The sequence below is a fragment of the Phaethon aethereus genome (genome assembly GCF_964289735.1).
Source record: "Phaethon aethereus genome assembly, chromosome: 14".
Classification (NCBI taxonomy): Eukaryota; Metazoa; Chordata; class Aves; order Phaethontiformes; family Phaethontidae; genus Phaethon; species Phaethon aethereus.
The window spans coordinates 9430950-9454266 of NC_138590.1; the positions used below are offsets into that span (position 1 = coordinate 9430950).

The window sequence follows — 23317 nt, forward strand, 5'->3', positions numbered from 1 at the left end:
GGGCAAACAGGTGATCAGGCCCAGTCAGCATGAGTTTATGAAAGGCAGGTCCTGCTTGACCAACCTGATCTCCTCCTACAACAAGGTGACCCACTTAGTGGGTGAGGGAAAGGCTGTGGATTTTGTTTACCTGGACTTTAGTAAAGCCTTTGACACCATTTCCCACAGCATTCTCCTGGAGAATCTGGCTGCTCATGGCTTGGATGGGCATACTCTTCGCTGGGTAAAAAACTGTCTGAATGGCCAGACCCAAAGAGTTGTGGTGAATGGAGTTAAATCCAGTTGGTGGCCAGTCACAAGTGTTGTCCCCCAGGGCCCAGTATTGGGGCCAGTTCTGTTTAATATCTTTATCAATGATCTGGATGAGGGGATCGAGTGCACCCTCAGTAAGTTTGCAGATGACACCAAGTTGAGTGGGAGTGTTAATCTGCTTGAGGGTAGGAGGGCTCTGCAGAGGGATGTGGAGATGTGGACAGGCTGGATCAATGGGCTGAGGCCAATTGTATGAGGTTCAACAAAGCTAAGTGCCAGGTCCTGCACTTGGGTCACAACAACCCCATGCAACGCTATGGGCTTGGGGAAGAGTGGCTGGAGAGCTGCCCGGCAGGAAACGATCTGGGGTGCTGGTTGACAGCCAGCTGAACATGAGCCGGCAGTGTGCCCAGGTGGCCAAGAAAGCAAACAGCATCCTGGCCTGTATCAGAAATAGCGTGGCCAGCAGGAGTAGGGAAGTGATTGTGCCCCTGTACTCGGCACTGGTGAGGCCGCACCTCAAAGCCTGTGTTCGGTTTTGGGCCCCTCACTACAAGAAGGACATTGAGTTGCTGGAGCGTGTCCAGAGAAGGACAACGAAGCTGGTGAAGGGTCTAGAGAACAGGACTTATGAGGAGCAGCTGGAGGAACTGGGGTTGTTTAGTCTGGAGAAGAGGAGGCTGAGGGGAGACCTTACCGCTCTTCACAACTACCTGAAAGGAGGGTGTAGCAAAGTGATGTTGGTCTCTTCTCCCAAGTAACAGGTGACAGGACGAGAGGAAACAGCCTCAAGTTGCACCAGGGGAGGTTTAGACTGGATATTATGAAAAATTTCTTCACCGAGAGGGTTGTCAAGCATTGCAACAGGCTGCCCTGGGAAGTGGTTGAGGTGCCATCCCTGGAGGTATTTAAAAGACTTAGGGACATGGTTTAGTGGTGGATTTGGCAGCGTTAGGTTTACGATTGGACTTGATGATTTTAAAGGTCTTTTCCAACTTAAACGATGCTGTGATTCTATGATTCTAACCCAAACCATTCCCTGACTCTGTGCCCATCGCCCCCGCCCCGCCGGCAGACGCTGCCTGGTCAAAAGGCGCATTGTGCATTGTGGCTGGGGCCGAGCCGTGGTGCCGGCCGGGCAGCGAGCGGCACGCTCACCCTGCCAGCGCAGCAGCAGCCTGCCGGCTCCGGGGCTGGCGGTGTTGCTGGACACATGGGCTGCTGCTTGGGGACCCCCTGGCGCCAGGACCTGTCCCTGGGCTGCACAGGTAAGCTGTCTGTGGGGATGCCACAGCCCTGCTCTGTCCGAGCGGGGCTGCCAGACCTGTGGCTGCAGAGCTCACCCTGCTGCCGGGGCTGCTGGGGAGACTCCGGCACTGGGCAGTGGCTCCCTTTGGCTGCTTGCCTGCCCTCCCAGAGATGGCCGCTCGTGTCCCCTCTTGCTGGGCACTTGCTGTGTCACTAGATTTGGGTGCGTGGGGAACGAGGCAGGGCATTTTGGCCAGAGAGGGGAGAGGATGACTCAGGGGGTTGGTTTATTCCCATGCTGTTGGCTTTTCAGGAGCCTCCTTGCCACCCCTGTCCTGCTGCCACTGCTGCCCCAGAGCACCCCAAACATCTCAAGGCTTGCAGAGGCCATGAGGTGCTGCCAGCCCCCAAGGCGTGACTCCCATAGTGGCGTGCCCAAATGAGCTAACGGGGCTGTGCTAACGGGCAGGAGGAGGGAGGTGGCTCAGGGACGGTGGCTCATGGCCAGTGGCTGTGGCCATGTGTCACCCGGGAGAGCTGGTGCCAGCGGGTGCCGCGAGCGCCTCAGCCCCGGCTGCCAGAGTGCAGCCCCGAGCGCCGGGACCTGCGCTCGGCTCCGGGCTGGGGCTGTTTCCTGCCCACTGTTACAAAATACTGCAGCACCGGGGAGGTGAGTGAGTCACTGGCACGACGGGGAGCGACTCCCCACCAGCAATTTCAATTGGTCTCTTGAAAAATCTCCCAGTTCCCTTTCTGAGCCTGGCCCAAATGAAAATAAACACTGCACTGGCGAGTGCTGCGGGGAGCAGACCCACTTCTCCTCTCGCCCAAGCGAGCCCTGGCCCCCGCCCGGCTCCACGGAGACCCACCAGCATGCTTCGTCGTGCCGCTGGCAGAGGTGGCATGAGCGGTGTCCAACCTGCCACCTCCTTCGGCACATCATATGGAGACCCCTCAGGCGGGGAGCATCCTGCCGGGGGTCCGATCGCCTCTCCCCACCACCTGTCTTCCCCAGGTGGGGACTGTGACTCCTGCTGCCCCCGCTCGCCCGTGCTCCTGCCCCGCTGGGACCGCCTGCAGCGCACCGCAGCCGAGCACCGGGGAAAATGGTGGCGGCAGAAGACCATGGCATCAGGTACCCATCCCCGTGGAAGGGGGACCCAGCCCTGCCCACCGGGCCCTGCTGGGATGCAGGGAGAAGAGGCAGGGAGGGAGGAGGGAAGCAACTGTCAGGCAAGCCCAGCCCGGGCAGGAGCCAGCTCGGGTTTAGCGCTGCCTCTGGCTCATTTTGCTTCTCCATCTCTGTTTCCCCCACACATGGAAGGGGACAGAGTTGCCGGATGAAGTCACTTGTTAAGTGTCTTCGAATCAACTGTTGAGAAATGTAGAGCCTTTTCTTTCAAAGAAAAGCTCATTCATTACATGTCCAGCCTTGGGCCATTCTTTTCTACTGCTAGCTATAAATGAGGATTATAATTCTGTGTGCAAGTAACAGTTTATTTAACTGACTAGCAAAGCTGGCTCAATAAAAAGAACTGTAGAGTATAGTTACGGTCACAGAAGTGACTTACAAAAGCCGCTGCACGTTCCAGCTCCAGATCTCCAGGTACATGTTTGTCTTACAAGTCCAATCTGATTACCGACAAAAATTGGTTTTTAATCTTGTTATCCCTCCACAGCCAATACAGCTGTGGAAAGGCAAGCTGGTTTTTTATGTGCCTCAGCCTTCATTAACATAATTACCAGCTGAAGTTTCAGTTCCCAAATCCTTTATGGCAACAGTTGATGATGTGTGAAGCAGGCAGAATGCAGCCTGGATTTCAGATACCAACCAGGGCAGGCAGGGGAGGAAATCTCATTTTGACTGTAGAATTGTTGAGCAAAGATTTTTGCAAGCCCTCAGCTCTCTGCACTCTCTCTGAGATGTCCTCCAAAAAATTCTCAGTGTCGTGGGGTCATCCTTCTGCTAGGTCTGCCCAGTGAGGGTCTGTCCCAAAGAGGAAGCAGGGAAAGTCCTCTCACTTCAAAACCACTCCAGCACCGGCAAGAAGTCGGTCATCAAGGGTATCACGTAGTTAGGACACATCAATCCCATGGGTCGTGCCTCCACCCTTGAGCATGATTTTAGAGTGATGCCAGATTCACACAATCCCCAGCCAGATCTGCAGTGCAACCCATGGGCTTTGCTTTCAGGTGGCACGGTTAGGCAGAATATCGTAGACCTCTGCCACAAAATTTGACAGCAACTCTTCTGCATCCCTGTTCCTTGCTAGGTAAGGCTGCGGCATTGGAGCCAAGCGACGCTGCTATCGAGGCAGCAGAAAGCTTGCCAGACCCCTCCTCGATGCTGCTCACTGTCGGGGAGGGCTTTCCACAAGGTAAGATGCTGCCTTTGGCATCACCCAGGTTTCCAGTGGTAAATGTAGCAAGGCCTGGCACCGCAGCTAACTGCACCCCTGCCACCCCGTGAGTTTCTCATCTTCGTTGCTGGAGGGGGATGAGGGGCTGGGTTTGTGGTGTTTGAGCGTTGCAGGCAGGCGAGGGCTGGAGGCACCGGGGGGCTGGCTGCAGGGACGCAGTGTGGCAGAGGCAGCTCGGTGTGGCTTGGAGCTCCTTCTCCCCCTTAACCCTGTACGTTTCCATTTCAAGAGATTTCGCTCTTCTTCTCCATTGCGAGCCGCTCCTCCCAGTGCCCCAATTCCCAGCTCCAGGAAGCAGCCAGAAAGAAGCTGTGGGCCCTGGAGAGCGATGACAGAGACGTCTGTGCCCTGTTCAAGGTAGGAGCCGCAGCCCAGCAGGGCAGAGAATGTGCAGGGAGGCTCCTGGCGTGATGGGATCGTGACGGGACACCAAACCCAGCTGAGAAAGAGAAGTTCCTCCAAGGCTGCTGCATGTGTGTTCCTGCACACGGGGGCTCTGTAGGGGACTGGAATGATGAGGGAATTGAACTGGTAACAGGTTAGAGGCAGATGCAAAGCTGACTCTCATGTCAGGAGCCTCATATTGGAGGCTCTGAGCTGCTTGAGGGATCATGCAGATAGCTCTGGGGTGAGTCTAAATAGCCAGCATTTCACAGGCCTCGGATCACCAAAGCTGTGTGCCAGACTCGGGTCCCCAGTGGAGGTGGCATCTCTGGACATACCCAGGGGTTCTCAGAGTATTTGGCTTCGTATAGAAAAATCACTACAGGTATAGAGACATTTCCTGGACTCAACTCTCCTTCCCTCCTGGTTTCCAAGGGCCCTCAGGGCTCCCTACAGAGCTTCCCAGAAGACCTGGAACAGTGCAGACATACTAGTGCCAGCAATAGTGGAAAGAGAGCTGCAGCCTCAAGGCAGTTACCGCTTGCAGCCTCAGAGCTGCAGTTTGGAAGCTGTGCCTGCCCTGACTGAACATTAACCCTCCCATGGTATGGTTCAGGTGTCTGGGCTTCAAAAGCACAGTGGTTCTGGGGTGTGCCATGGGGGAAAAGATTTGGAGGAGGAGATGGAGTTTCTTCACCCTCTCACTGCTGTGCCACGGGGAGTTGTCACTGTGGGTGCTCCATGCCTCCTGGCTGAAGGACTCAGCTGGCTGAAGGACTCAGCTGGCTGGATCATCTTCCCCTTGATCCCAGGCAACCAACTTGCACAGTTTTCGGTCTCAACTATGCTAATAAATGAGTGTCTGGTCTCATTCCAGGGTCTAATATTATTCCCACACTGACAAAGGAGACCCCCTGTCAGAGTCCCAGGACTGTCCCTTCATCTTTGTCTTAGTGACAAAATAATGTTTGTCTTCCATGTGTAGGAGCTGTCAGCCAGGCTGGTCTGTGTGCAAGCACAGGAGGATCGGTTCCTCCTCACCTTCAAAACCCTGGAAGAAGTCTGGAAGTTTTCCACATATCTGGCTTTAGGTAATGTTTTCAAGGTGTGGGAGATCTAAACAGACAGCGTGAGAAGCATTTTTGCAGAAGGTATTCTTTGACAGCAAAAAACCAGTAATGTAACAGGGTGGACAGGTAAAGAATATGAATTAGAAAACCTTGGTGTCCATCTACAGATTTATGAAACCACTGTCTGGACCAGTAAAAGAGACCTAGGAGGATGCATTTTTGGTAATGCCTCTGTTGCATTTTGGGGGTGGAGAGAGAATTAGAGGCTGTTGTGTCACAGCATGGTTGCAGATGGCAGACTAGGAGACATCCAAAGAGCACTTCATCGTGCCCAGTGAAGGAGGGTGCTAACACTGCTTTCCCTCTTGGTTTCTTAGGGTATGTGGGCAGCTGCTTGGAGCAGCTTCTCTTTGACCAGGAGTACTGGCTAAACTGTGCTCTGATGGAGGACACAGAGATCAGAGTTACTGTGGATGAAGATCGTTTGGCCACCATGTACATGGGTCTGCTACTCCAGGAAGGTGAGAAGGGGCTGCATATGTACGGAGTTCCTCTAAAGCGTCGCAGCAGGGCTGTGTTGTAGCCCTGCGCTGGGCTATGTCTTGCACTGATGTCATTGACCTGGGCATGACTCTCTTTGCAGGTAACTTTTTTTCCAGAGCAGTGCCCGGTGTCTGGCAGCTGGAGCAGGAGGGAGAGGAAGGCCTGCAGCTCTGCACAAACGAGCTGATCCATGTGAAGAACGTTGGAGAGGAGTCCAAGTGGGAAGGGATGTCCTTACTGACGGGTCAGCGAGGCCTGGTGCCTGTGACAGCTCTAGAGCCAATACCTCACCCATTTTACCAGTAAGTAGTCTGGCCACTTAACAGTGTTCAAGCCAAGATTCTTTCCTGATCCTGATGCATGAGCCAGCACCAAGCCTGGGGTGAGATATTGCTCTTACCTCTGGCAATGTGCAAGAGCTACATAATTTTGTGAGGATATACATTATGCATAAAGACAACCACTGGAACCAATTCAGGTCCTGTTAATGGGACAGAGCAGGGACATACTTCAGATATCATTCTTGTATGGTATTGATTTAGGACATACATGAGATTATTTGTGATTTACAGGTGAATAACTGGGAGAAAAAGCAGACCTCAAGACTTAGATAATGCCAGTCAAAGTGAGGCCTCACGCTGGACACTAGGCTGAGCCTCAAAGACACCCACAGCTCCTCCTGTAGTCACACAGTGAAATCCTCCTTACCGGCTGGCAAAATTACCCTGTTCTTACCATGTGGTGTGAGGCTGCAGTTGTAAGGTGCAAACTGCCATCCATGCCCAGTAACACCATTACAAGGAATTAGTGGACTGGCCACGCTGGCCATGCTCCGTAGCAGCTCCAGCACTCCCACAGGACAGAACATCTGTCCTGCTTGTGTGAGACTATCCCTGGAGGTGGCCTGAGGACAGGACTGCTCAGAGAGCACCAGTGTGGTTCCCCTTTGCCTTGCAGGTGGTTCCTGAAGAATTATGCTGTGAGTTTTGGCATCTCCCAGGAGATCAGTGGGACCACCGCTCAGCCAATTGGTGAGTGATACCTGGGCAATGCAGCTGCCCTTGCCCTTTGCAAGAGCAAACCTGGGTTTGGCCACAAATGCAAAGGGCCCATCTCTTGTTCTGACGATGACACTCCATTGCAAGGTGCTCTAAGGGAATACTGCACCTTTGGACTCTCTTGAATGGAGAACAGAGTGTGCAAATTGCATGTACTTAGAAGGGCGATCTGAAGAACACAGAGTACAGAGGGCTGCTGATGGCATCCTTCTGCCACTGGGTTTTTCTATTCTACTGCAATTGTACCTCTCCTTTAATTCTTTCGGGTCTGAAGTTTTAAATAATTAGCCTCCCACCAGTGTGCACATGACACCTGTGCCCATCATCCACCCATTAGCCCCAGGCCATTCCTGCCCGGACATGGGCACTGTCCAGAGCATGCTGGATATGGGAGGTCACTGCAGGTGTGCATTTTGCATGTAGTGTAATGGACTTTTGCACTGTTAAAGCTTTCACTCCTGGCAGAGTTGAGACAGTGCAGCTTCTGTGAAGCTCCATGTTTCCAGCCACCTTCCATACTGCAGCTCTCAGAGGTCTCAGTCTTTGGCTGTGTGGCATTTATCCATGCCTCTTGTATATTTTATTATAAACCTCTTGTCACAAGGAAACAGCAGTGATCTGAGTCTGAGAGCACAGTAAATCCTAGGGGACAGAGAGGTAAGCTTTCTCAAGCTGAAATCATGGTCTCTCCTTGCCCAAGTCTTTTCCAGTGGGGAAGTTTTAACAGTGGCCTCACACTGAAATGCCCTTGTTTGCCTTGGTTTCCCAGTCAAAGGCAGATGCACAGCCACAGAGGATCACAGAGGAGCAGCGTGGGATGAACTGAGTTTCTCCAAAGGAGACAGCATAGAAGTCATCGGCTTCCTCATGCCAGGACTACCGTGGTTTGTGGGCAAATCCCTCAGCAGTGGGAGCATCGGTTTTGTCCCAACCCAATACATAAATCCCGAGGCTTGCAAACCTTTGTAAGTTTACTGCTACTGTCTAGACTAATTTAAACTCAGGAGAAAGTGAAGAAAAGACTCCAAGTCCAAACTCAAGGCTATGTAAGAGTCCAGGGCAGGTAATTTGCTTTGCAAGGCCTTCATAGAGGATACTTTTGAGGTCTGTCCGGAAGACTTGGCCAGGCTCTGCTGCCAACAGGCTGTGGGAGTCTCTGCGCAGACAAAGCATTCATATTTCCTTGGCCTCAGGTGATTCTTGGAGAGGAACAGATCTGTCCCTGGGCTAGACCTGGCTTTATGTTAAGGCAGCCCAGGACATATGTGTACCAGACAAGCTGGCTTCACAGCTTCACCTAGAAATGTTCTTGTCTTTGTAACTTTGTCTGAGGGGCTGTGAGTCTGGCAAGGGTGGGAAGAGTGATCACTGCCAAGGAAACCAAGTCCTGCTTTGCTTCCTTCTGCCCCTTTGCTTTCTGTGGGATGTCGAGGCAGAATGACCACTGGCACAGTTCCTTGCTGAGCAGAATTAAACACCCTCCCAAGGACACAGACAGGAGTTATCCGGGGAGGGAGGGTGATGGAACCCCACTCTGATGACCCAGGCAGTTGTCTTTGTTGGTGGCTTAAAGACATAGCTCTGGTTCAATATCCATCCAAAAAAGCTTCTCCTCCAAGGGTCTGGGGGGGAGGGAGGGGCAGGGGAGGGGAAGGTATGAGGTCTCAATCTGTTGCTAGGTCTATTGAGCTTTCCTGGGTCAGGCTCACTCAAGGTAAATCTTAGGCAATTTTCTCTGACTGCAGAGAACAGATAGGAGATCAGATGATGCTCTGGCCTCAGAAAGGGCTTCTAGAGGAAAAAAAGACCGATAAATCCCTTCCTCTGGCACCCATCAGTTCCCTCATGGAGAAGCTGGATCTGAGAGCTCTAATGGGGAAGATGTCCAGACTCTGGTATCCATCTGCAGCAGAGCTTTTCTGGTGGGAGGAAAAGGAGGGATGGGAAAGCCCACCTCCATCCCACAGGACACCTGTAGTGTTAGGGGATGGGGAGACACTGACTGTTTTCCCCTGATATCTGCCCTCAACCTAGGGAAAAGGGCTTGGTGTTTCTGAGTGAAGAAGAAAAACCCCCGCTTTTGCGCATCCCCTGCAATGGTGGCGAGCAGCACTTCACCTCCCTCCTTGGTGACCTGGCACGCACTGACATCACCTCTGTGTACCGGTTGGGTGAGTTTCCCCTCCTCTTATGTGCCCAGCCCCATGGATCCCCATGGAGAGCAATGCCGGGCAGTGTCTAGAGAGCTCCTTGCTCAAGACTTTGCAGGGGAGACAACTGCTGTGGTTGAGACAGCCTCCAAGCCCTCTGCCCAGCCTGGTCATGAAAGGTTGTAGATACCCTCAAGAGCTGGGCCTTGCCACACTGCAGTTTGCAGGGGTCTTTGCTTCCAGGGCAGCTCCTCAGCTGTGGTTGACTCTGGCAGATGCTGCTCTCGACTGATCCTGGCTGTAGATCCCTGCCTACAGCAGGTCCCCTGCTGCTGTCTGACATTGGGTGTATATTGAGAGGGATGAACAGCTAAAGTGGCAGGTGTCATTGTCTCCATGCCCACAGCAGGAGCCAGGAGGCCAGGGTTCCTGGGTGCTCTTCTCAGTTTCTCTATGCTGGCTGTCTGGCTTTTGGCCATAGCTAATTTCTCTGTCTCTGTTTCTTGCCTTCTCACTACCTCAAAGCACAATGTGGCCACACAGGGCTGAGCCTGGGATCCCCTGGGGTTCAGGGGACCTCCCAGACCAGCCAGCTCAGGTGCAGTGAGCCTGGGGTAGAGCCTGTCAGAGACACACATATATCTGAAACCTCTGAATAGGCACAGCAAGGCTCTTAAGAAAGACAGAGCTGATAAAACTCTACCCATGAAAAATAAGACCTGCTTGATCCCAGGTAACTATAATGTCACTGGTGCTTACCCCACCACCAACTCCATGGTCTTGCATCCAGCCAAGCCTCAGCAGACAGGCAGGGTTGAAAATTCCAGCTGGCCATGGTGTCTACGGACAGAAGTGAACCTGCTCTCCCACATACCGGTCTGGGGTTTAGCAGAGCAGCGGAAGATCTCTATAAGGGTTGAGCACTGTGTCTGCACATTAACACTAACCAAGGCTTTAGGCTTTTTGTTTTCTGATTGTCTCTTTGTGTAGATGGTTTTGAACCTACAGCCATGTTCCCGAAAGTGCCATCAGGTAAGTATGTGGCGGGGACAGAATGGGATGCTTTTATGATGACTTCTGAGGGTGAATTTTGACATGGGGAAACATCCCACTATGGTTTGCCTGTCCCTTCCAGAGGCTGTTCCCCGTGGCTGTAAAGATACCCAGCTGCTCCAGTCTTGGGAGGAAATAAATGGCTTGGCTACGACTAGCACCTCCGAACTGTCTAGCCCAGGGAGTGAATCAGCCCCTGGTACGCTGCAAGATGTTCTCCTGGAGAATCTGGATGACTTTGATGATCCCAAGTTCTTTATTGACCTGAACGCTGGACACATGGAAGATGCTGATGTCTTTGAACCCATATTGACCTTCCTTAACCAAGACAGTTATGTGCCCAGTTTTCAAAGCCTCTATGATCTCAGCTTTTCCTTTCTCAACTCCACTTTTTATGGTTTCTCTGATGAGGATGAACTGGTCATGTACCTTGAGACGTCCAGGAACTGGGCCAAGCGGACTCATTCAGTGTGGGCTCATGTCAGGCTCTGTTTCCTCTTGGGTAAGCTCTGCATCAAAAAGGTCAAGTTCTCCCAAGCTCGAGTCTACTTTGAGGAAGCCATGAGCATCCTGGACAGGGGTTTTGGGGACCTGACCCTGCTGGCTGCATTGCATGTGAACCTTGCCTCCATCTACTTGAAACAGAACATGAAGCAGAAGTTCTCCTCCCTGCTGGGAAAAACAGTGGCCTTGCTTGTCTGCTTGCCTGGCCGCTCTTTCAGCTCTGAGAATGAGCTAGAAGTCATGATGTACGTCCTGAGGGAAGCCATTGCTGTGGGTAACGCTCCCTTGGAAGCACGGGTCTCCTTCCTTATTGTCAAACTTTTCCTACAACTAGGCAAAAATGATGAAGTGCTGCCCTTTACCGAGCACCTTCAATGTCTCACCACCACTTTACTCAGCCCGGACACTAGTTCTCTGCCACTGGATGCCACCCCCATCTTGAGCTACCTGTATGACAAGAAGTATTTGCCAAATATCGCAGTGGCCTCTGCTAGGTTGTTTGTTCCCAGTGGCATCAAGGGGGCACCGACACCCATTTGGAGAGCTGGCTTCATCCTCCAAAATACTTCCAAACTTCTGGGAAGCCAGCTGGAGAGGAGCAGCATCCCAGCACTGGCTTGTTTCTATCTCAAGCAAGCATTGCATTTCTCCTGCGAGGCCAGAGCTGTGCCCATCCAGAGGACGCTGTGTGCCATCTTGTCCAGGATGTACCTGCAGCATGGCGTGTTGGACGGGGCGGTTTGTTACGCAGCCACAGCTGTAACCCTCAGCAGACTGATGGGTGAGGAGGAGGCTTTCGAGTCTTCCCTCGCTTTGGGGTGGATGCATCTCCTGAACAGCCAGCCAGGCCCAGCTGCAGACATCATGTGGCAGCTCTTGCGCTCTCTGCATGGGACGGACAGCGTGACCCAGGGTGGAGCTGTGCACAATCTCCTGGCCATCGCCCTCAAAGGAGAAGGGCAGGTGCAAAAGGCTGCAGAGAACTACCTCCGGGCCCTGCACAAAGCCAAGGAGACCGGGAACAAGAGGAACCAGGCTATTGCCCTGGCTAACCTGGGGCAGCTGATCCTCTCGCATGGGGCGAGCCAGCTGTCTGAGCTCTACCTGCTCCAGTCGGTTCAGCTGTACGCTGAGCTCCAGGAGAGCGAAGACCTGGAGATGGAGTTGGTGCGGGTGCTGCTGTGGCTAGCGCAGGCCATGGTGAACAAGCAGAGGGTGGAAGATGGCAAACTCTGTTATGAACTGGCGTTGGTTCTTGCCCTGAAATGGCATAACGTGAGGAGTGAGTACAGCTTTGCTGGCGGGAGCCAGGGCAGCGTTCACGTCTGTGCAGCACCCCTGCCAGGTCCCTAACGCAGCCCCCTGACCTGTCCTTTTCCCTTCCCTGTACCATGCAGGTCAGCTTCACGTCACTGAGTCTCTCTGCCATTTCTACAGCAAAGTGTCCCCCAATCTCCAGGCCTGCATTACCTACCATGAGCACTGGGTGTCTTTGGCACAACAGCTCCAGGACAGAGGGATGGAGGGCAATGTCCGTCAGACCCTCAGCCGGCTCTACCAAGCCTTGGGCACAGCTGAGTAAGTCCTGCCTATGTGCAGATGCTGTCAGTGGGGTCCCTGCTCACCCAAAGCAAGAGCAGTGGTTTTCCTGGGGTGTCCCTCGGGGGTTGTGGGGAGGGTGTGTGGTAGCTCCAGCTGCCCCGCCAGCAGCCTCGGGTTAGTGAGCGGCTGAGATTTGCGAGCTGCCACTGCGCGGTGAAGAGGGGAACAGTTCAATGTCAACCGGAGCACCGCGACTGCCGGGCAAATGCCGGGCTGTTAGCTGCGACAGAACTGGGGTCTGGCCAAACACAGTTTTCCAGAGAGACATCCAGCCTTGATCAGAGGGGACCCAGTGACAGGGAATTCATCATTTCCTCTGGAGGCTTATTCCAGCGATTAATCACCATTCACCAGTAAAAATAGGTTCCTTATCTGTTATTTGAATAAGTCTGGCTTCAGCTTCGAGCTGCTGAGTCTGCCCTTCCTATCTCTGCTGGAATATTTTCCCCAGGGAGGTACTTAAGACCCTGTATCAGCTCACCTCTCAATCTCCCGCTTGCCACATGCAGGTGACTGATTAGATTAGGCACGAGGGGAGAGAAAGAGACTTGGACAGACCACAGACTTTCTTCATCTTTGAAGGCAGACGTGTCAAATAGTGGAGAGCTAGCTCCCCTGTCGCAGAAGGACAAATGGGCAGGGGCTGTCATTAACTTGGATGTTAACCTTCCCGTGCTAGGTCACAGTGAGTTCAGAGGGAAGGAATTTAGGAAGCAGACGCCTGTCATGTGAACAGTGCTATTTAAGATCACAAAGCACCCCATTCCCTGGACTCAAAGGACAGCTGGAGCCTCGTTGCCAGCAGGCGAGACACCCGGCAAACAAGCATGGCCGCAGCTGCCTTCTGCAGGCAGTGTGTCTGACCCTCGGGCTCGTCCTGCTGCTTGTCGCTTTGTCCTCTAGTGACCAGGGGCTTGGAAAGGAGCTGTAAGGTCTTGCTCATGTGGCCACAGATCTGCCTCTTCGCCTGCACCGAGGGACAAACAATAGGCAGAGATGAGATTTTGGGTGCCAGATGCTGTCTGGAAAACAAAGGTGCAAGTACTCCCTGCCTATGCTCCCGTGTGTAACTGGGAGTGACTTTGGGGCTCAGTGTAGGGGAGCAAATAAGGTTTGCAGATGACCTGGACAAAACTCTCTTTATCAGCTGAAATGAACAGGGGTGGGGAGCAGCCCTTTTGGGAGTGGGCTGCCTTGGGACTCTGCTGGGCACTGGGGTCCCAGGCTGGTCGAAAGTTGCCAGATGATACACACACGTGCACTAAAGCATGGAGACTTCCACAGTTTTGCCAGGACACATTGCTCGGAGCTGTGGCTGTCCATTTATCTCTAATCTGTGGCAACTGTAGGAGGAGAAGAGAGGATTGCCGATGGGGAGGTGGTGTGGTAGCTTGGCAGCTGATTGCTGGGGGTGTCCTGTGATTTCTCTGTAGTGGCTTTTTGCCTGTTACTGTCACAGGTCTTTGAGACAGTCCCTGGACTGCACCAAACAGAGTCTAAGGATCTTCATTGACCTTGAGGAGACTGTGAAAGCAGCAGAGGCCTGGCTGCAGGCAGGAAGGCTCTATTATCTCATGCAGGAAGACGAGCTGGTGGAAATGTACTTTCAGGTATGGAGGAGGTTGCTGGAGTAGTCCCATTCTCACCCTGGCTAGCTGCATTCCCATCACAGCTGTGTGGTTTGATAGGAGTCTTTTGAGGCTGGAAGACCTGGAAAGGAAAGTTATTATGAGCAGTGTAAACCTGCTGCTGGAAGGAGGAGCTGTTGCCTTACACTCATGAACTATCTGGCACTAAATTTCCTATCTTTCCTCCCACACACTGGGTTTAGAGGATTCTTGTGTGAAATTAAGTGAATTTATTGAGTAAGAAAGTGATGTAGGGGTGCCAAAGCAAGCTGGAGGTGGCAGGTGACTGGTTCCTATTGAAATACACATAGATAAGGAGTAAGGTGCCAGGGAAATGCTTTGAGACTTCTTGGAGTAGAAGACTACTGGCTTCTTTCCATATCTAGCATTATTTTATCAGCTGAGCTGCAAAGAGGAAGAGCAGCTCATAAAATCTTAGGGCTCCCTCATTCAGGGAGCAGCTTCTATTAAAAGATGCGAAATCCTTTCATGTGCCCAGAGTTAGCAGAGCAGAAGGCTGGTTGGGTCTGTTGGGATTGCACTGAGCTGGGGCAGCACCAGCCTGCATACATGTAGAAGATGTAGGTCCTCACTCAGTTACCCCAGAAGCACTTCTAAACTGGTGGGGCTGGGTGACTGAGGTCCCACCAGCCTGCCCCTAAATCAGGTGGTAAAGGCAGGGAGTTACTGGTACTGGGTGGCTGCTCAGTGACCTGGGTGAAATGAATAGGTGGCTTTGGCATCAGCCTGTTTCCTAGCGTTCACAAGGGAGATCTGAGGCCCATAACAAAGAGCCGTCATTGCCTCCCTGGCTCATGGTTTCAGCAGAGATGCAGGGGCTAAAGGAGAGATGACGTCCCATTAAGAAGGGATCTTAGCAGGGCATGTCTAAGTCCCTGAGGGGCCCCCTCCCAGGCAAGGTCACTAGCAATGATAAACTGTAATGGTGTAAAGAACAACATGTTCTGGCTGGAAGGTGGCACCAGGGCCAAGTGCATAATTGGCACAAATAACTCTTCTTCCCAGAAGTTAGCATACCTGCCCTGCCTCCCGCTGGCTCTGCCCTTTCTCTGTATAAGCTGTCTGTCCCCCTTGTCAATCTTCACGTTGGCTCCATCACACCAATGACAGACCAGGGCTGGGACAGCTGCTGGCTGCACTGTCCTGACTCTGAATCCTGATCCCATTGGATATCCCAGCTGACCAGTCTGGCACACTGACCCCGCACAGGGATGGGTTATCTGGTTCCTGGCTCCACCCTTGCACACATAGCTTGCAAACGCAGCACAACAGTCCCATACACCCACTGGCCAACCTGCGTCGTGCTGTTTGCAGCATTGTGGCTCATGTTTACGATGACTTGGTTTTATTTAATCACACCAATGTCTAAGTGCAAATGTCTGTTTCCAAGCCTCACTCCAGTTCCTTTTCCTTCTAGGCAGCCATTCAGACTGCTCTGAAGTCCGAGAACTTCTCCTTGGCGATGGATCTTTATGAAAAAGCAGGCGATACCTTTTTTAATGGCAGCCGAAACAGAGATCGAGCGGTGGAGTTTTATAGGGTACTGATCCCTCCGAGCATTTCTGTCCTTGTGTCCCTGCAAGGCGATGCTGTGGGGAGCTTTGCCCCAGGGCTGGTTGCAGCACTGCATGGCCAGGCTGGAGGGGTGGAGCGTGGAGAGGGATGGGTGAGTGTGCCAGAGTACAAACATTGCTGCGGGGGGAAAGCCTGGAGCACAGACCTATTTTGCAATGGCTGCAGCTCACCCCAGAGATCATTTGGGAGGTGGGAACAGGGTCCTGACATTACAAATCCTGGCAGCGTTAGGTGTGAGCTGGTCTCTCCTGGAGACATGCTCAGAGTCAGAACTTCAGGCACATAGGGAAGGGCAGAGACATGAGGCGCAGGTTTTGAGAACTATGCTCTGGGATATGAAACTCATTTTCAAGGGAAAGAAGGGGCTAGAACCCGAACCTGCAGCACTCAATCACCCCATCATCTGCCTGCCATGCCAAAAACTCGGTCCATCTCTGGCTGCTCTATCACCCTTATTTGGGCACTGTTGTACCAATACCTCCAGGAACAGCCTGGACTCTCTGTTCTCTCTCCTCAGGGAGGTGCTGTGCCCTTGGCCAGGAAACTGAAGGCCATTAAGACAGAGCTACGGCTGTTCAATAAGCTGGCAGAGCTGCAGATTGGGCTGCAGGGCTACGAGAAGGCACTGGAGTTTGCCACGCTGGCAGCCAGGCTGAGCATCAGGGTCGGTGAGTGATGCACACCAGCAGGGAATGGGGAGCTACTGGCTCCTGTGGAGGGGGTTGCCTTTCTGGGTGAGAACAGTGTGCATGTGAAAGGGGGATCTCCTGCTTTCATAAGACCTCTGGACCTTTTCTTATCCTAAGGGGTAACATCTTTTTAAGGCCACTTCCCCTTTTAGGCTGCATGACAGCCACATGGGAGAGCTCTGCCGTGGTGCTGGTGGGACCGGCTGAGTGGAGGGTTCTTGCTACACCAGAGCACAGGAAATCTGGTGAAGGCACAGGACTGAACAGTTCCTCCCTGCCCTGGCTCTTCTGATAAACTCATCCCTTCCCATCACAGAAATAGTTTGAATAGGCCAAATGCCAGCATAAATGTCTGAGATGGAGCCAGTCTTGTAATAGCCCTTTCCAGCACCCAAAAAATCCCCTGGTTGAATGATATACTCCCTGGGCAATCTGTCCAGCCTTGGTATCAGCACCCATGGCTCTCTTTTCTCTGCATCATCTTCAAACCCAGTATCTCCTTATGAAGACATCCGCACCCCCAGACTGTTGAGCAAATGCATCCCTGAGTGGCTCAGCTTGCTGGGCTGGGCATGTGTTGCGAGCGTGCTGTGGGCTGACTGCACCAGCAACTCTTTTCCAGGAGACCAATTACAAGAGCTGGTTGCATTCCACCGCCTGGCTACAGTCTACTATTTTCTGCATATGTATGAGATGGCAGAAGATTGCTACCTGAAGACGCTTGCCTTGCGTCCCCCCTTGCTGCAGTGCTCTGGAGAGGCCCTGTACTACTCCAAGATGTATTGCCACCTTGGCAACCTGACCCTGCACAAACTGAAGGTAGGAAACCTCTTTCCATGATGCTGTGTTGAGCCCTCTGGTCTCGATGGAGAGCGGGAGGTGGAGTATCACCTCTGCTGGCAGAGCAGCCACACATACACAGCTGCATCCTGTGACTCTCCATCCTACCTGCAGCTTTAGAATAGATGTGCACAATGTTGGCACAACCAGGTTTTGAAGGGGGAAAGGTAATTTGGAAAGAAGTGCTGGCACTTAGCTGCAACTATATAGAGCCCATTTCAATGAGGTCAGGTGTTACTGGGTTCTGCCTGGAACCACTGGGCTCTGCTCCAGCTCCCTTATACCCTGTGACCTTCAATTAAACAACTTCCTAATGCGTACCCTGTCCTTTACGGTTAGGATGAACAGGATGCAGCAGCCTACTTCCTCCTGGCCCTCGCCGCAGCGACGGAGCTGGGAGACCAGGAGTTGCAAGGCCTCATTCACGCCAAGCTGGGTGACATCCCTGGTGCCCCGTGGGGGCCCGAGGGCACGCTGGGCTGTGCCACATACCGGCCCAGGTGGCTGAGCGAAGGTGGCCACATTGTCTGACGCACCCGCCACCCCAGGGACTCCAGTGCGAGCTGTCAAGCAGCGTTGTGCCGTGCTGCTGGCATGTGTCCATATGCTCTCCAGAACAACGGGCCCAGGAGAGGTCCTGTGCCACATCCTAAGGAGCTGGCAGCGTTTGATCTTCTTGTCCCTGACAGGCCCTGCCCTCATTTTTTAGGAGCAGGGCTGTGCACCACAGCCCAGGGTGGGCATCCGGGCAGGATGGGGCCCCAGCAGCAGTGCTGGAGCGCGTGGTGCAGCCGGGCCCAGCAGCTGTCCTGGTTTAACCCCAGCCAGCAGCTAAGCCCCACGCAGCCGGTCACTGACTCCTCCCGGTGGGACGGGGGAGAGAATCAGAAGAGTAGAAGTGAGAAAACTCGTGAGTTGAGGTAAAGACAGTTTAATAGGTAAAGCAAAAGCCGCACACGCCAGCAGAGCAAAACACAGAATCCATTCACCACTCCCCATCGGCAGGCAGGTGCTCAGCCATCCCCAGGACAGCAGGGCTCCATCACATGTAACGCTTACTTCGGAAGACAAATGCCATCACTCCAAACATGCCCCCCTTCCTTTTTCCCCAGCTCTATAAGCCGAACATGGCATCATATAGTGTGGAATATCCCTTTGGTCAGTTGGCGTCAGCTGTCCCAGATGTGTCCCCTCCCAACCTCTTGTGAACCCCCAGCCTCCTCGCCGGTGGGGTGGGGTGAGAAGCAGAAAAGGCCTTGACTCTGTGTAAGCACTGCTCAGGAATTACAAAACATCCCTGTATTATCAACGCTGTTTCCTGCACAGATCCAAAACACAGCCCCATACCAGCTACTGTGAAGAAAATTAACTCTATCCCAGCCAAAACCAGCACAGCGACAGATCGCATTTTGGAAGCGCTGCTGCTCTGCCCAGGATGGGGACAGGAGAGTGCTGCCATGGGCCTGCCTGCCCCCCAAGCTGCGCCCCCCACCTCAGGGCCCATGGAACAGTGCAGCCCGACCCAAATGTGTTTTAACGTGAATAGTAACTCTTTTATTTATTCCTATCTGGCTTCTGTCCTGTCTGCTCTTGCAGAGGTCTGTGACCCGCACCTCTGCAGAGCCTGCGGCCTCTTTGGTACAAAGCACCACCAAAGCTTTTGACAGAGAGAGGTAGAATTAGGAGGAGAAAAAGGAGGAAAAAAGGAGGAGAAATGAAAGGGGCTGGTCAAGCCTTGCCTGGGGACGATCCCCGTATGCAGGTGGGTGGCTGCTTGGCAGGGAGGCAGAGCCTCACCCCAGCCCTGACGTTCAGCCTCAGCTCTGGCACCGGAGCAGCCGGGGTGACCTCTTGTGCCCCACAGCCCACCTGCCCTTTCAGCATCTAAAGCATGAGCACGCTATGGGTCCCGCACAGGAAAAGAGCCATCAGTGCCAACCTGGCCCAGGCTTCGCAGCCCAGCACCCTCCCCAGCCTCTCTTCTCCAGGCTGCAGAGCCCCGCAGGGCGCAGGAGCGCTGGGGTGAGTGACAGGTGAGGCTGGGTGCACTGGCCTGTGCTGTGGCACACATCCAGCCCCCCGGGAGGGGGTGCTGACAGGGCGCAGGGGCACTTTTGGTGCGGAGAGGCAGCTGCGCCGCCTTTGCATGGGCCACTGGCAGCCCAAGGAGAAGCCGGCCGCCCCGCAGGCAGCAAGCTGAGCTACAGGGCCGGAGGAGAAGCAGAAACGCCTCTGCGGAGCGAGCAGCGGGCATGAGGTGTCTTCTGAGAGCTGCCGCCCAGCACCGGGAGCAGCACGCAGCTCTCCTCCACAGCCCCTCTCGCCACCAGAGAGCAATAACTGCCCATGTTTGCAGCCTCATGCGGGCGAGTGTCGCTTCCCGGCTAACACCGGCCTCGGTTTTCAGTCTGGACTGGTACAGAGTGAAGAATGAGCAGTTTTTCCAGCTCATCTCTTTGCTCTGGCAACCGGTGGCCGGACACCCAGCTGGGGCTTCACAGGGGGACCCTGTTCCATGTCCTTCCACCTCCCTGACACGCTCCACTGCTTGAAAATACCAAATGCAGAACATTTATTTCTTCACTGCTCTTTGCAAACGCTGAGTTCATTTTCCCCTTCTAATCCCTGCGAGGCATCCATCAGCAAGGCAATGAATAGTTTACTGCTTGTTTACTGAGCATTCCTGCAATGCCATTAGGGGAGACTCAGCCCTGAGCTCAGAGGAGGTAAATCTTGGTCCCGTTTGAAATACAGCAATCCCAAGAGAGCCGGTCCCCAAAACCTTCCTGCCTCACTCCACGAGGCTGCCTGCTCTCAGTTCGGGTGGCTGGTGCCCACCCTGCTAGGGCGGGATCTTTTCAGCAGTTTTTCAGGTCAGTTCCCCTTTTTCTTTTCATGCACACGGAAAAGCGCAGTCTCACATCTTCGTCCCAGAAGGCAGGTCAACGACTGGACATCAGGCTATGGAGGGGAGGGGAGAGGGAAGCTCTGATGGCTCTGGAAGACCTGAGGGTCTGCGTGGTGCAGAAGTGCCCTGCCCTGGCTCCAAGATCTCCACCCCTCTCTCCCGCCATCCCCCGCACCTCGCTTAGGGACGCTGCCCAGCCCCACAGTAGCTTGTCTGCAGCAGCTGCTGCACCCAGACTACCTGGTCCTCAGCAGTGCCCTTTGGGTCCCTGAGATGAGGCCCAAGGCCACCAGGAGGCTGCTGCCCCGGCATCCCAGCGGGGCTTTTGTTACCAGCGGCTGTAGCGGCTGGTGCCGCGCTGCTGGCCAGGCTCTGCGCGTGGGGGACGGGATGTGGGTGGCTGTGCCTCTGTCTGTGTCAGAGCCCCCAGACCCACAGTGGTGGCCAGTGTCTGTTGCAGTTCTTGTCAAGAGGAAGATGAATCATGCAGAGAGCATCCCCGCTAAAATATCCCTTCCAGAGCCAAGCCTGAGAGTGTTCTGCCTAGCACCAGTGAGAAAAAATGGGCTTTGTTTAAACAGAGGGTCAGTGTCTCAGCTGGTCTAAATCAGCTAAGCTCCATGAAGTCAAATGGAGATGTTCTGATTTGCAGGGACTGTGGTTTTGGCCCATGGTTTTTAACCAAATGTGTCCTCTTTAAATCACAAACACCACAAACAAATTTGTGGTGCGTGGGGAAAAAAAAGTAGAGACTTGCTCCTTGTGAACGTCCCCTAAAACATCATTTCCCCTCTCCCTTGTCCACCCGCCCGCTCCCACATACTGTGACAAAGCTGGGCAGTTTTCCTAGTGGGATGAGAGGTCAGAGTGGCCAGGGCTAATTAAGCTCCATAATAATACTTGGAAATAAAATGAAACTTAGAGCCGTCAGTCGTGCATACCAGCTCCTGGGCCTGTGCCCAAGGGAGGGTGAGGATACCGCGTCCCTCCAGCCACCAGCACAGTTCTGTGGGCAGAGAAACGGATGCTTTGGGGACTTGGTGCCAGAGGAGGTCACCAGGTGACGGCTCAGGTCCTGGGGCAGCCAGGCTGGGGGTTGTTGTCCTCCACCTTTCCTGGGTGGGGAGGTTATTGTCCATCATTCTGGGGCAAGGCGACTGAGAGCTGTCTGTCTTTTAGACACAGCAGGGAGCACTGATGTGTGCATGTAAGGAGGGAGCACAGGGACCACGTAAGGGGTATGCACCCAAGGTGCTGCAGGGTGCAGAGCCTGGCCAGAGGTGGGATGTTGCTGCAAGAGAAGATTGGAAGAGCATGACTGTAGAAACGCAGGAGGCATTTATCCTACAGTAGGCATTGGCCACCAGTGTCCAGCCCGCCTTCGCCAGCACTAATGTCAGCTCAAACAGACAGAGGAAGAAATAGGGGAAAGGGAAAGGATGGATCAAGTCTCCTCATGCCAGGTGCCGTTATCTTGCTGTGGCTTTTGACTTATTTCTGAGCCGCATGTGACTGACTGCTCCATGCCCAGTCCTCGGAGTTTTCCTTCCTTCCTTCAGTACTCAGCCAGCCGAGCTGGAAATAGGACTGGTGGGGACCACGTGCAGCAGCACATGCCTTCACACAGCTGCTAAAAGCAGCACCTTCCTTTCCAGCACTTCCAAAGGGTGAAGGGTGCTGTAGGCACCTCCTTGCTTTGGCTTCAGTGCTTCTGCGTGACAGTGTCTGGACCTGGTGCCAACCCGTTTCACTCCAGTCTTTCACCAGTGCAACCCTCCGGGCACCAGTGCTACCAGTCCTGACATATGCTGCCACTCTCACCCCATATGCTGGCCAGTCCTGCCGATGCTGGCACTCTCACCCCATTTTTGTTTAATGCCTCAGGGGGCCATTTAAGGCTTGGAATAAAGAGGGACTGGATTTCTTTAACATATACTTGTTCTTGGACAGTGGAAATACCATGACAAGAATAATTCTTGGATCATCTTAGCTCCGGTGTGAGCCTCCCGAGGTGTTAGGAAAAAGGAAGTGCTGATAACTGTAAATACAGATATGGACAGAGTGTAGAGATAGCTAGATTTATTTGGGTTTACATGGAAACTACTCTTTCCTGCAGAAATATAACACCCAACAATAATAATTATTATCAGCAGACATCTTTCATCATTCTTTCACTGTACAGTGCTGCAAATTTTCACCAGGCCTGTGCTGGAAGGAGGCTGGGCTGGATGGAGAGACCTTCCTATTCCCATCTGCACCATCCAGCTCCAAACCAGCCTTTCTCCACTCCATGCCTCAGGTCCTATGGGTTAAACGGGGGATAGAAACCCTCTCTGAGTACTGTCAAAGCCTAGCAGTTGGGCAGGGAAAGCACATGCTGCTTAGGACAAAAGTCTGAATTTTGGTGGTGTGCTTGTGCAGCTCCAGGGTGTGGGTGGGAACTACCTCTCCCATCCCAAGGATCCCCACCTGGGCCTCCCCTTAACCAGAGCAATCAACCACAGCTGATGCTCCTGCACCACCCCTGCTAAAAGCACACCGCGGCTGCGCAGAGCTGTTCTGGAGCTCAGTGCCCAGGTTTTGTAGCTGGAGTCTATGGATGGTCACATCATTTATCCATTTCTGTGAACCATCTCCCTAAACCTCGGGCATTGGCTAAGGCTGACCTCCAGCACAGCCTGCCTCTGCTGGAGGCTCATCAGTGATGTGGAGGAGCAGTGAGTCAGAGGTAAACCTGAGCTCATCTTCTCTCGGGGTGGCTGGTCCTCTCCAGCCAGCACCTTCTTGTGTTGCTTGGAAGAGTAATGAGAAGTTGGTAAACACCAGCTGTTCTGCTAAGCAGAGGTGGGTGAAGTATGTAAACTGGGCAATTTACATTAAAAATAATTTATTTTCACAGCAACCTGGGGTTTTGTTCAGTCATAATTGGGATCATAAATATGTATGCTAGAAGGTATATTGGAGGTTGATGCTGGAGGCTGAGCCACAGCCAGGAGTCACTAACTGTAACTGCATGTGCTTAAATAACCCTCCCCTTGCCTGCACTACGGTAAGGTGGGCAGCGCAGCCTGTCTGTGTGCTGAGGTGGGGGGGCTATGCCTGCACTGCTGGTGTCCCTGCCCTGAGAGCTTGCCGTGTCCCTGAGGGACAGGAGAAACAAAACCAAAAAGAGGAAGGACAGGGCAGCTGGGAAATGGCCAAGGACTGTGGACAGGGAATAATGAGGCCAGATGTAAAAAAAATTCCCAGCTGAGATTTAATACCTCTTGTGCTGAGATGGCATTGGGCATGGGTCAGCTCTGGAGCTGTCAGCTCTGCTGTCACTGGCCACAGGGCACCCAGGTATCCCCAGGACTTACCAGCACTGATCTC

At 53.4% G+C, this 23317-nt stretch overlaps 1 protein-coding gene across 1 annotated transcript; it reads left to right on the plus strand.

Moving 5' to 3' along the window:
• Nucleotides 1-1790: 1790 nt before the first annotated feature.
• Nucleotides 1791-18109, plus strand: SH3TC2 (SH3 domain and tetratricopeptide repeats 2). Its single transcript, XM_082005999.1, has 17 exons — nt 1791-2635; nt 3774-3878; nt 4150-4277; nt 5290-5395; nt 5752-5895; nt 6018-6219; nt 6875-6948; nt 7745-7940; nt 9010-9146; nt 10116-10157; nt 10261-11964; nt 12080-12260; nt 13744-13894; nt 15351-15473; nt 16026-16176; nt 16820-17016; nt 17377-18109. Exons 1-17 carry the CDS (start codon nt 2269-2271, stop codon nt 17566-17568), a joined length of 4200 nt encoding a protein of 1399 aa, XP_081862125.1. The 5' UTR covers nt 1791-2268; the 3' UTR covers nt 17569-18109.
• Nucleotides 18110-23317: the final 5208 nt, after the last annotated feature.